Here is a 14,267-nt window from a genome sequence, read left to right as displayed (position 1 = left end):
ATGCTAAAGCTGATGGACAAATTTTTATCAGTGGTCATATTTTGTCTACAATAATACTGACAGTAATTTTTACTTTTTAAACCTCTGTTGATTTTGTTTTCCTCTAAATAAAAGGACAAATACCCATTGCAATGATCAGTCAAAGGTGAATTCTGTGTGGTTTCCAGAAGCTTGTTCGGTTAAGCGTAATTGATTGCCTCACGTCTGGGTTGTATATCAATTGTATTTTTATGGATTTTTAATCTCAGTCTTCCTATTTCCCTTTGAATGTTAACTGCTGTAATATAAATGTACTGAGTCTTTTTCTAAGCGACAGCTGAGTTACAGAAAATCAAGATTATACCAGCCTGTGCTCAAACCTCCCCAAACAATGTTCATCAAATATCCCACAGCAATTTTCAACCTTTTCAACTTTTCCAGTTAGCCACAAAGATTTATGTTCTCTTTAGTGTGAGGCTAAACTTCTGTCCAATCAAAATATGATTAACTAATTTATATCACAACAATGAAAAGCATATTATTAAATTTTCTTGTGTAAGAAAGAGAAATTTTAATAACTATTACCAAGAAAAGAATAAAGACCTATTGTTAAGCATATATAAATAGGTACTTCGTTAAAAAAATGATAGTGCCCAGTACAAAAATGAATTCAAGACCTGATAAGTCACATAGAATTGTGAAGATACCTTTCACAAGTGCTGCATTTACGCATGCACAGAGGATTGAAAGCAAGGCAATGACAACTCAGGAGTGAGGATGTGGAACACAGGGGATTGAAGCAAAGTGAGGATACAGAGGGTAAGCGAGAGAGGACCAGGGAGTGAGAAGGGGGATTGCACAGAAGTGAGAGCAAGGCAGTGAGGACTCAGGAGTGAGGATGCAGAGCAGAGGGGAGAGAGAAGGGGAGTCAGGATGTGAGTAGGTGGTGGAAGCACAGAAGATGGGGTAAGGACTGTGAGGTCCCCCTTTACTCTCTCCCTCCTTCTCTCCCCTCCTCTCACTCTCACCTTTCTCCTCCACAACCTCTCTCTCTCTCTTCCCCCTACCCCTGTCTCCCTCTTCACAGCCTCCCCTACCCTCTCCCTCTCTTCATAACCACAGGCCACTTAAACCTGAACCCACTGAAACATGTGCATGCACAAATTTAAGCCATGGATAGCATGCATGTGTGTGCTGTCAGGAAACATAGCCTTTGTTACTTCCATGCTGATTTCATGAAGCTTGGCTCACTGGTCTGATGAGTGCTGTGGGCATTTTAAGTCAGTGCCTTTTGTCCCTTGTTAAAGCCATTTCTATCCATGAAGATCCCAGCTATTGAACTCAGACAGTATAATTTGAAAATCAATAGTCTGTATTTTACCACCGTTGTACCAATATAGTGTAAACAAATCCACATAGCTATCAACACATCAATGATTTATTTCCAACTCTTGGAATTTTATCAGAATCCAAGAATACTCACTGAGTCAGTTAATGCTGTCACAAGTAAGCAACATTTGGCTTGAGTTCATGTTATTTTTCTCATGAGTGTCCAATCCTGAGGAATCAGTTATACAATTTCTTTGGGATTTCCTTGGATTTTCTGCAACTGAGGGCGGCACACTGGCTCAGTGGTTAGCTCTGTTGCCTCACAGCACCAGGGTCCCAGGTTCGATTCCAGCCTCAGGCAACTCTCTGTGTGGAGTTTGCACGTTCTCCCTGTGTCTGCGTGGGTTTCCTCCAGGTGCTCTGGTTTCCTCTCACAATCCAAAGATGTGCAGGTCAGGTGAATTGACCATGCTAAATTGCCCATAATGTTAGGTGTATTAGTCAGAGGGGAAATGGGTCTGGGTGGGTTACTCTTCGGAGGATCGGTATGGACTGGTTGGGCCAAAGGGCCTGTTTCCACACTGTAGGGAATCTAATCTAATAGAAAACTGATTGAGACATTCACAGCCTCTTCAAGATCTAATACAATGTTCTGTTGAGATTTATTAAACATTTTCAATAACTTTTAGAATTAGAAAAACCAAAGATCAGTACTTCAGCATAAATGTTTTATTTTGTTGACTTTATTTTCTTTTCTCTATTTTATGGCTTTGGTGGAGGCAAAATGATTCTAACAGTTTTCTTTTTTGTCGTGTTAACTGCTCTTCTTGAGTCATATTGACAGCTTCCCAGCCCTATCCTGATACTCTAAAAGCTGGTTGCTAAAGCTGGTCATGCTTATAATGTTTATTTGGTTCTGTATTTGATTTAAAAAAGAGTGACATTAGTAAGCATTTATAATGCATAAGAAAAGCTAACTTCCCAATGTTTTAGTTAGAGAAGCTATGTTCTCTGCATAAACTATTCTCTTGCCAATCAACAAAAAATTTATGATCATGCAAAAATATGAATGCTTTGCTATTTTGCTTTTGAAAGCAGATTTGTATTTAATGCATAGAAAGCAACTACTTAGGCCTTCAGTGCCTATGGTGCCCTGGAGAGTAATTTCCACTGGTGAGTAGAGGATGTGCTTCAGAGAGTACAGATCTTCAGAGAATACAGATCTCTAATTCATCAATCAACTGAATTATAAGTATTTCTTGCAATAGATTGATAATTATCTTAAGGTAGGCAAAGATTGTGAAAAGAAGATTTCCCTTTATATCCTTGATATCATTCAGTGATTGATTTTCCAGCCTGGATTGATTCTGAGGTCAGTATTCTTAAGGAAACAGGGATGACTTAAATAAGTGTCTCAAATGATGAACACCATCTGCTCCCATTAATTAGTTCAAATGTTGCTGTGTCAGTCAAACTCAGTTCCATAGAAACAAACCCATGTTAACCTTTTGAGTATTGAGCTTCCTTGTAATTTTTCCAATACAGTTTTCAGGCTTCACTCTCTGTCCAGAAAGTGAAATATGAATAAACCACTGAACCTGAAGAAAATGGCCATTCATTAAGCCAGTACTGTATTGTATTGCAGTGTGAAACATTTCTAGATTGCTTGCAGGTTATATTTGTTTGTCACATTCATGTATTTTACAGGCATAGTGCACCATAAAATCAATAAATTGTAAGCATATAATTTTATTCTCTTTTGAGCAGCCCTCTTTTTATGTTAAATGAAATTAACAGTATGCAGCTAGATGTAATAAAGAAAAGATGTCATACAAAACTCAAGCCTTTCGTGATAACATTCAGACATTTAGTAATTCAATTGGCTTCAGTAATTATGACCAATGTAAATTTGTGCAATATATGTTACAATGTATTTGTAATGGTATCAATGGGTTCGACAGACTAGAGGTACAACTCTTGTATCTGTTTCTACTAGGAACCTTCACTTCCTTTGAAAAATGTAATTTAGACCTAAAGACTTAGGAAGAGAAATAAGTCATTCAGCTCACTGTGTCTATTCTGTCCACTAAGATCATGGATGACCTGATGGTCCTGAATTTGACTTTCCTGCCATTTCCCTATATTATATATTGGAAACAATTTCACATTGATCTCTATGGCACATTACTAGTTAGAGGTTGACACCCTCAAAATGTGCCCGTTATCCCATCTGTCTATCTTCTATTCGTTATCCAATCCTCTATCCATCCTAATATACTACTGCCAACACTACTGGCTCGAAATGTGGGGCATTTTAAACATTGCCTCATATAGTAACTATGGTTAAACTTCTAATATCAGTGTAAAAATCCGAGTGGTATAACACCTTTATTGATCAGAGTTAACCTTATACTTTTGTCTAGAGTGATCAGCTATTAAAATGTGTGTTCTGAAGATGAGTCATGTTGACATTTCTCTCTCCTCAGATGCTGCCAGTGCTGCTGAGCACTCACTGTTTTTATTTTAGTTCACTAGCATCTGCTGTATGTGGCTGCTGTTATTTGTCTAGTTGATAATTTTAATTCTGAGAGCATGGGAATAGGCTGGCTTATGATTGCCACCTATTTTTAAAAGATTCTATTGATTGAAAATATTTTATTTTTATAGGTTGCATAATTGAATTCATTTTCCATTGTACCTATGTGCACAATAAGTCCTGAACAACATGGGCAATGGCGAGATAATTAGGAAAATATGGTGAAATTGGAAAAATAAGTCTGTCGATGTTGAGTAAAATAGTTCAATTTTGTGCATAAGATTTTAACAGTTAAATAAGGATTTTCTTTGTGACTGGCATGGGGCCTATTTGTATATATTAACATTTCATTATTACATCATTTATCACGTCATTTATACACAGTTAGCAATTGTCCCAGGCAGTGAAAGAAATAAGGTGGTGACAATTCATGACATGAAGTCTGAGTGGATACCTGGTGCTGCAATTTGTGTTCTCCAAGAATCCATCTTGATCAGCAGTCCCCACCATCTCAGACTCAGAGGCAGTGATCACCTCTATCTGTTGTCCACATAGACTGGCACTGGACAAGCATCAACCTCACCCCATTATCACAAACTAATTCATAATACGGGCCACGGCTTCAATATTACACAATAGAGCTCACCAGCACTTTACACTGCAATAATGTTGTCAGGCTGTTTGGTATGCACGGACAGAACCATCTCAGGAAATGAAACAGGATGTATCTCAGGGTTCTCGGCTTGATTTATCACCAGTTACTTAGTTTGAACCTATTTCGATGCTCTTGGCATCTCTGTCTTACTTTCCCTCTTTGCACTTGTCACCTCATTCACCATTTATGCCTCACAGTAGTTCTGGCTTGCCTTACCATTTAGCACAGATATAAAGCCAGGCAACTTGATATCTTTGCCAGTAATGATCAGTTAAGGCGATGAACATGTTGCTTTTTAGCACCCGGCTACGTCAATGTGCATATGCCAGCAGTTTACATAGAAAACACACTGAATGTGGATTGAATACTAAATGAATGGCCATGTCTCAAAGTATAATGGGAGTAGTCCTCAATCAAGTCAATGGAGACAGCCTTCAGTTCAGGTATATTTGTATAGTAAATCAACAGTGTCATCTCCTATCAATCCACAGGCTTAGCTGTGGTCACTTGGCTGCTTGGGGCTTTCAGAGTCAGGGATTCTGTCTAGGGGAATTAGTCCTGCAGGTCCAGTGCAAGTAGTTCAGTGATTAACAGGAAGTCAGTTGGGAAGCTGCATACGGATCTGGTCAAACATCGTTTGGGGCTCATGTCTCAAGGTGTTCAAGGGGTGTACCATGGTCTGTCCCAGGAATCTGCTCACTCATAGTGAATGCAATTATTAAAGGCCATTGCAATGGTGGAGATGTCATTTTGCAGAAATTGGAGGCAGTATGCTGGGGTGCAGAGAGGATAATAATTGTGAAGGTGGAACACACAACATAAAAGAATTGGAGACAATAGACTATGAGAGGGCAAAGGGTACTGCAGTATTGGAGTGTACTTCAATGACCACCATTACCATAACTTCAATAGGGGCACATGACATAACAATGTTTGGCATAAGTAAGCACTTGGGGGAGGGGTAAAGTGGGGAGATGAGCAGTTAAAGTAAAGTTAGGTGGGAATGTGGAGAAGATCATAACAACTGGAGTTAACTGGTAGAGGTAGGCAGACAGGAACATAAGGATTTGTGGGGGTCACCTAGATTGAAGCATTTCCAGCGTTACCTCCATGTTCATCTTAATCATAAATGTGCAACTTTAATGGAAAGTGGCTGCCATCACATGCAGAATGGGAGGAGTAAGTGTTTTACCTCTGAGGCCATGAAATTCTCTCTGTGACTGTCATAAGGGTTTTCAAGAGGCAATTGTATTAATCAGACAATGTACTCACACAGTACAGGTTGAAGACAACTGTTATACCAAAATCCTGATTGTGAACATTGACTAGCCACATTGAGTCTATGGAAAGCATCCAATAAAGTGATTGCTTCTTTCCCGTTACTGACGTCCACCTCTACTGACTCAGTAAACAAATCCTCCTCAACAACCTCCTTTTGTGCAGATGCACCCTCTAATTAACAATGCTACACCCCCCCCCCCCCCCCAACCCCACCTTTTATCTCCCTCCTTGTTCTTTTAAAAAGATCTATACCCTGGAGCATCCAGCAACCATTCCTTCCCCTATGGATTGCATGTTTCCGTTGTGGCCATAACATCATAGATTCAAGTACTGACCTATGCTCTAAGTTCATCACTCTTATTCCTGATACCCTTTGCATTGAAACAGACACACTTTAACCCATCCCTTGACCCTATAAACTGTGTATTCTTCCTGACAGATTCTCTGCATTCTATTTCTGCCTGTTAAACAACTGCCCTCTCCTCTGATCTGTAGCCCTAACAAAATAGTTTAAACCCTCCCGAAGTGCTCTAGCAAATCTCCCACCCAGGATATTGGTGCCCCTCCAGTTTAATTGCAACCCATCCTTCATGTACAGGTTCCACCTTCCCCAGAAAGTACTCTAATGAGCTATGTATCTGAAGCCATCCCTCCTGCACTAGCCCTGTAGCCAGGTGTTTAGCTGCACTTGCTCCCTGTTCCTCACCTCACTAGCATGTGGCACTGGTAGAAATCCCGAGATTACTGCTCTGCTTGACCTGCTCTTTAGCTTCCAACCTAACTCCCTGAAATCACTTTTTAGATCCTCATCCCCTTTCTTGCTATGTCATTGGTACCATTTGCAGCACGACTTCTGGCTGCTCACTTTCTCCCTTCAGAATCTTGCAGACTCAATCAGACATCCCTTACCCTTCCACCTGGAAGGCAACATACCTTCCGGGAGTCCCGTTCGCAACTACAGAATCTCCTATCTGTTCCTCTAACTATTGAGTCTTCTACCACTAGCACTTTTCTATTCTCCCTCCTTCCCTCTGAGCCACAGAGCCAAGCTTTCCCCTCCCCCAATAGTATCCAAAACGGCATAGTGATTATTGAGGGGAATGACCACTGGATCCCTGCACCCTGTCCCCTGACTGTAACCCATCTACCTTTTTCCTATACCTGAAGTGAGACTACCTCCCTGTAACTCCTCTCTATTATCCCCTCTGCCTCCTGAATGACCTGAAGTTCATCCAGCTCCAGTTCCACTTCCTTAATGCTGTTTCTGAGGAGCTGGAGTTATGTGCACTTCCTGCATATGAAGTCAGTGGGAACACTAGTGGTGACCCTTACCTCCCACATCCTACAGGAGGAGCTCGCAACTGGCCTAACATCCATTCCCACTGTTCTGAATTTCCAAAGAGACTATTGAAAAAATTCTAGTAACCTTACAGAGTTGGCGCACAGAATGTTTTGTTTGGTTAAAGGAGGAGCATGGGTGGGAGTCTCTATCTAAGTAGTGTTTCAGATATACCAAATATATTACCTAATTTACTCAGCAGTCCCATGTCTGTTCCTGCTCAGCATGCACTCCGCCTATTCACAACATAAGTTATTAAAGGATTAGTTTACCTTCCCAGTAGCCCCCAAACCTTGCTCTCACCGCTCTCGCTGCTGCTGCAAAAATGCAGGCCACTGACTCTGTGAGGTAAGTTTTAGAGGAGAAACTTACCTTTCATTATGAATTTTCTCCCTCTTTTAGTCATTCAATGCTGGTTTCTAAAAACAACTCCCAATCTTTTGGCTCCCATAAGACCAATTTATTTCACCGTCTGCTCTCCTGATTAAACAGATTACAATGATAAAGAAGTTGTTGGTTAAAATATCAATCAATCACAGACACAATCATGGAAAGGTATGTAAATAATAGGTCCAAGGTAGCCTTCCTCTGCCAAGTATTTCACTCAACATGTCATATTTCACAGAGTTCACATACTCTGTACCAATTTGATATTCCATAAGGTATCTAACTAATTTACAATTGAATGAATCAATTCTGAGTTTCCCAATCCCCTGGCAACCCATTCTAACAGATTTATAATTTGACCTAATTCCTCACCTGAGGAACTTTACTTGCTGTTTGTTTCTGATGTTATCCACATTAGCTCATTGGACAAGGCACAGAAGCTGTTGACATCTCTGCGTCCACATGAAAACATCTATACAAATTGATGAAGAACACAAGGGTCTGGAAGCCCAGAACCGGTATTACCCTCCAGTGGATATAGTGTAAACTGCTAATGCAGAGTTCCTCACAAAAGGTGTCCTCACAATGTGGCAAAAATGGAGGAGACACACAATCATTCATGTTCAAGATGAGATAGGGGCAGTGGCACCTACAGGCCATCCAATGAGTCTGTCCTGGGACATTATGTGAAAATTGTGACATCTGCAACATTCAAGGTGCAAGGTGTGTTACACAGTACAGAGGCAAGGATCAGAATGCCATGTCCTGAGACACAGAATGTATGCAATGCAACATCCACTTTCACTGGAATTAAGAAAGGCTATTAGATGTTCTCTCCACATGAGGTTACCATGCTGTTCAGGGCTGGGGTTTTGTTGCAGAACAGTACAAAGGGTGCCAAACAATCCTTGTATGCGTTGCTTTGGACAGTTGGAGGGTGGGGCATGGGTGTGTATGTTGTGCAATAGAAGACAAGCGTACTTAAAGTGTGGGCTTGGACTCCGTTTAAATGATGGCTTTATTTAAGTTAGCCCCATGCTAAAACACTATATCTATGCAATTAATTCATGCCTAAATGCCCCCAAATTTATATATCCATCACATGTTCCCCCATTCTATTAGCTCTCAGGCCTTCCTTCATCCTATATTAGTTGATAATATAATAAACAATGATGATCTGTGAGGTCCACAGCATTGTACCTAGTAGCAAAAAGAGGTTGTTCATCAGAGGGAACATTGCATTCACTGTCCTTTAGTGAAGCATGATTGGCTGCAGCAAAACAAACAGAATTTTGTTGGTAATAATTTTTCATGGAACTAGTTGGGCGATTAAATAATTCCGCAAGGGCCAGTATCCCATCATCAAGTCATCCTTTATTTATGCAAGAACAGCCTTTAGCTTTAGTACTGCCTCATTCAGAGTCAGGTACCAGAATATTAGTATCTCTGATACTCGCCCTTTTTATCCGTCAGCCAGGGCTCCCTGATTGGACCAGATTAAGAGCTCCAATCAGCTAGGTCGAGCTGGCTAACCTTGCTACAGTTACTACAGATTTCACCACCACAGGTGAAGTCATCTGTCACTGACTGAAATGTTTTGATGCTGCAGAGGCCAACAAGCCATGTTTAATCTCAACTGCTAATCAAAATTTGTCACTATTGTCTTCGCATAATACAATTCACAGATTACTGAGTTTTGTTTCAAATCTTTGTTAACAAGAATACATTTTCCAAGGTATGTGTATCCATATGCCATGTTAATGCTCATGAGTTTGATTGAAATCGGCAAATTACATTTTGTAAACTTTGCTCTGGATTTGGAAGGCCAGTTAAAAGCGGGGTGGGGGGAGGAGTGTTTACATCTTAATTTTAATTCTATAATAAACTTGAAGTCGCATGTATAAGTTCCCCTCCAAATTGCATATCATCCCGAATTAGCACTAAGTCCCATTCCTTTACTGTCATTCCTGAAATGCCTTACCTAACAGCACTGTCAGAGTAAGTATATCACACAGACTGCAGCAGTTCAAGAAGGATGCTTACCACCTTTTCAAAGGCAATTAAATATCAGAAATAAAGAACGTTATTGCCAGAAATGTCTACATCCGATGTATGAATAACAATACACCAGGAATACCACCTAAGGAAGTAAGGCATTCATTAAGTGTAGCCAGTGTGGATGTATGTTTCGAGTCTGTTAGAATTCATTCAGCAGCTAGCAAGACTAGTTGATGAGGAGTATTCAGAAGATAAAACTTAATTGGATTTTTAAATATTAACATGCAAAACTTTCAATAGGACCTGTTTTGGATCTGCTGTGATTCCTCATTAGGTAGTAAACAGGTTAGTAAGTTTGTATTAAGTTGTTGAATGCTATTACTTTTGCAGGTCTAATCACAGAGTAATAGATAATAATTTTTTTTTAATGAGAAAGATTGCCTTTTATGATTCACTTTGTTTTTGCTGCTCAGTTGATGATGGAATTTGAAGTTGGAAGTTTATAGTGTCAGATTCCATTGTAGTTTAATGTTAAAAGAACGGCCGTGAAAACAAATGATTAATCATAATAAACATAAATCAATATTTTTCAGGGGTTTCTGTTAATTCTGCAATTAATGATGGTTTTTAGCTGTTCTCCAGACAATGAGCTGGTGTACAGTTCCCAACAGACTTTGTTACAGTAAAATCTGTTTATACTAATACTTACACAGTTTAAAAAAAAACACAACACCAGGTTATAGTCCAACAGGTTTATTTGGAGGCACTAGCTTTCGAAGCGCTGCTTCTTCATCGGATGGTTGTGGAGCAGAATCATACAGCACAGAATCTACAGCAACAGGATTGCAATGTCATGGAATGTAACATTAAACAAATTTAGCTTGAATTTTTCATCTTTTAGAATGATCATGTCAGTTTAGGCTCCTCCATATGTAAATCTCAGAACTTTTTTAAAGTTACATTCTCAAGAATGCTTTATGTAACTTTAAAAAGATTCTGGGATTGACAAATGAAGGAATTAAAACTAACATGATCATTCTAAAAGATGAAGACTCAAGCAAAGTTTGTTAAATATTACATTCCATGACACAGCAATCTCATTGCTTTAAATTCTGTGTCATATGATTCTGCTCCACAACTACCTGATGAGGAAGCAGTGCTTCCAAATAAACCTGTCGGACTATAACCTGGTGTTGTGTGATTTTTAACACTGTCCACCCCAGTCCGACACCAGAACCTCCAAATTAATGCTTACGCGTGTATTCAGTCAGGACTATCATTCTAAAGCAAGAAGCAATGAACATAATGTTCTATCAACGGATACAATTTATTGTCATACGAATATAAACTGAATTAGATTTTAAATTTGCAGATAACCTTTAAACCATTAAATAGTGTTTACTTTCTCTGCCACTTGCCACAACACTGAATGCTTATAAGTTAATTTCGGGGGCTAGTTAGGAAGGAGGTATAAGTTCATTGAAAATCTAGGATTGCACTTGCTAAACTTTACAACCTTTAGGAAAAGTATATTTGTCAGTTTAAAGCAGCAAATACTATTTAAACACTTTTGTTTTAAGTCATTAAAATCTGCATTATATTTTTTTAAATTATGCACATCGTGGTGTAATAAACCTACTTATATGAACAGCCAATATTAAGACCAAGTGCTTTAACATTTAACCAAAGACCATGGGGCTGCTCTCCCATTAAAGAGAGAGATGATTAACCTGAAGGTCACCACACCTTACGTGAGGGCAGAGGTTAAGAAGATGAATCCTTTTTAGTAACCTCAGCCAGTTTAGCAATTGAATCTATGCTATCGACATACTCTGCATCATAAACCTGCCATCCAGCCAACTGAGCTAATCAACTTCTATTTATAATGATAGAATAACTTAAAGATTTGGAAAACATATTATAGACTTGCTTTAAACCCAGAATGGGAGCTAGCTTAGCTGAGGACTATGGTGGAGGCGCAAAACAGTTTGAACATGGCAGTGGGAGATTTAACTACCTGGGCATTATATACATTGTTTCCATCAATCTCATGCCTCAATACTACCTGTAAGCCTAATATAAATATGAACCCTAGTGACTTCAAGCAGGTATACATCTTGATGCTCGACTGCCTGTCCATTCTCTTCCTGCCAAGTAGCTAGCTTTGAATTTTCTCCTTATAACCATGATTAAATTTTCAAGTGATGTTATTTTATCTATAAATTTATGAGTTATTTTGTTTTCTATTGACAGCCTGAAGAGGTTGGGGAAGAAGCTATTGAAATCATGGGAGAAAATACAATGGAAACAGAAGGTGAAGTTGAACCTGAAACTTATGAAGAGGCTCCACAGGTAAGACAGTCAGATACTCAGTTGCAGGTGACTAATGTAGATATGTTTGAGAAGTTGTTGCACCGAATCTATCAGCAATGAAACTTTAGGGTAGCTTTTCATCCTGAACATAGTAAAATTTGAATATAATATTGCTTTCAGCCACCAGTCCAAAAAAATGAGAGATTAGGCTAGGGATTTATGAAGATTATTTGCAGTTCAAATAAATGATATTTGATCTAGAGTAATAAATTCAAGCTAATTTAGTAAATATTCTGCATAAGCGAAGAATGGGGGGTAAAAAGACTCTGTAAAAATTAATTGTGTCATATGCACAACATAATTGCAATGTTAATTATAGATGTATTGTTCTTGAAGCAAATGAAATAATTAAACAGTTTTATCATTTTAAAATGGAAGTAGAATATAAGACCAGTTATGATGATATAAAACAATAAGTATCTTTTAATTACTTTTAAAAAGTATCCTTGTATATGATCTGACATGAGATCAGTTATTTCTAATCAATCATCGAACACTGGAAACAGGGTTATTGGTATTACATGGTGTTCTTTGTTTTCCTGGGAGCAGGCTGGTGGAGATTTCATAAGGTTGGGATTGGGGCCAGCATCACAAAAATTGTGTCATATCGGAGGGTGTGCCAATCACATCATATATTTAGCTCCATTGTGATTTTAGCAGTGGGACAGGAGATAGTGGTTGGCCCACTGCCTGTGAGTCAGTTGAGGCCCTGAAATGGATAACTAAGGCTTATTCCTGTTGCCACTGGTATTTTGCCAGCAGCAGAGGAGGGATCCCTAATGTTCAGGTAATGTGTTTCCTGCGAAAGTCTACTCCCTGATCTAGCTCCCTCCCTCCTGATATCCACATTCCTGATGGCAACCCCTTTATCCCTAATGTCTGCCTGGAGGACTTCATCCCTGTGACTGCACTCCCTCCCCTTTCCATCACCTCTGCCCCCTCCAAACCCCACCCCCACTTACCTTGTTATTCCCTTGTTTGAGAAAGCAGCCAATCATTTGATTAGGAGCAGATGTCTCACCCTAAGTTAATTACCAGTTCAATGTAAATTCAGTTTTGTATTTTCTGGTCACACAAATGCAGGCTTGTTCCTGAATTTTCAGCTACATCACAAAATGCCAGCAATGATTTTCAGTCAAAAGAAACACCTCGTTTTAATTGCAGATTGATACTATTTTTAGTGTTGCCCCCTGCACACATATAGGATAAAATTAATTATCTTCTATAGGTCATATATCTGCATTCAATGCACGAGTTAGTCTTATTTGATTCCGGTCATATGGGGATATTATTATTTAAATAGATAAAGCACAGTGTGAGTTAACCTACACTCTGAACACATTGGAATTAAATGTGGAAACTGGCACATTCTGAAACTGCTTCCTGACACACTGTCAATTTTGTCAGTTTTAATAACCCCCACCTGCTCCCAAAGTGTGAACAGTGATATGAAGCTTCCACATAATTGGTTGTTATATTTCATATGATCTGCTGTGAATTTAATTAGATACATAACTCTGATGGTTGAGAGCCAGATAGAAACATTTTACTGAGAACCAGGATTAACAAGACGTCATAAGTATTTGATTCATGTGACAATAAGGGATCTAGGAAATGCTCTGAGGTTTCTGGGAATATGCAAAATGGTCTTCTAAACGGGAATGATCCATTTCATATCAAAGCATTTAAAAATATGAATAAGGATGATCCCAGTTCAAAAGAAAAGGATTCAGTAGGATTTGCACAACTCAATTTGAACGTGAATCTTGACACGTTTGACACAGACTGACAATCAATATTGAAATTTTCCTTATTTTCCCAATGTACAATAAATTTGCATAGTGTAAATTCTGAATACTTATTTGGTGAGGCTGTATATGAAACTTCATCATAGGATGGAAGTCACTGAAACATTTTTCTTTTGTATTCCAGAAGTCTATTGATTGTAACTCATGCAGATAGATTTTCTGCCTTAAGTCCTCCAGCAATGTCCTCCACTCCACTAATGAACACACAACTGTTCATTAGATTCAGGTTGAGAGCAACCTTGATCACTGAATGTAAATCTCGCCACCCCCTATAGGTACAACTATAGCTCTTACCCCTCCATCTCTTATCCCTCCATGATAGAACAGCATTCTATCATGCATCTGTCAGCACTATACTTGGAACTCAGAGATTGGAAAATGAGAAAGAATGGGCTGAAGGAAGTGGTTCAAATAGCCTACAGAATTGATGTAAGAAGTATATTCAAGCTTCATGAATCAATTATTTAAACAGTGCTAAACTTATGGAAGGAAAAGAGAATGCCCTTATTTCGTTTTCCAAATTAGTATTAGCCAGAAGCAGGTTAAAAGGAATGGTGGACATGTTCTGGAGTTGTGGGTGTT

At 39.0% G+C, this 14,267-nt stretch overlaps 1 protein-coding gene across 1 annotated transcript in view; it reads left to right on the top strand.

Moving 5' to 3' along the window:
* sncb (synuclein, beta) overlaps nt 1–11,937 on the top strand; it is a 31,491-nt gene extending 19,554 nt beyond the window's left edge. Inside the window, exon 4 of the mRNA XM_060837500.1 lies at nt 11,758–11,937. Coding sequence (XP_060693483.1) covers nt 11,758–11,937 — 180 coding nt within the window. The remainder of the gene's footprint in view (nt 1–11,757) is intronic.
* The last annotated feature ends 2,330 nt before the right edge of the window (nt 11,938–14,267 follow it).

The sequence above is a fragment of the Hemiscyllium ocellatum genome, chromosome 16 (assembly GCF_020745735.1).
Source record: "Hemiscyllium ocellatum isolate sHemOce1 chromosome 16, sHemOce1.pat.X.cur, whole genome shotgun sequence".
NCBI classification, from domain to species: Eukaryota; Metazoa; Chordata; class Chondrichthyes; order Orectolobiformes; family Hemiscylliidae; genus Hemiscyllium; species Hemiscyllium ocellatum.
This window is presented reverse-complemented; position numbering and strand designations above follow the sequence as displayed.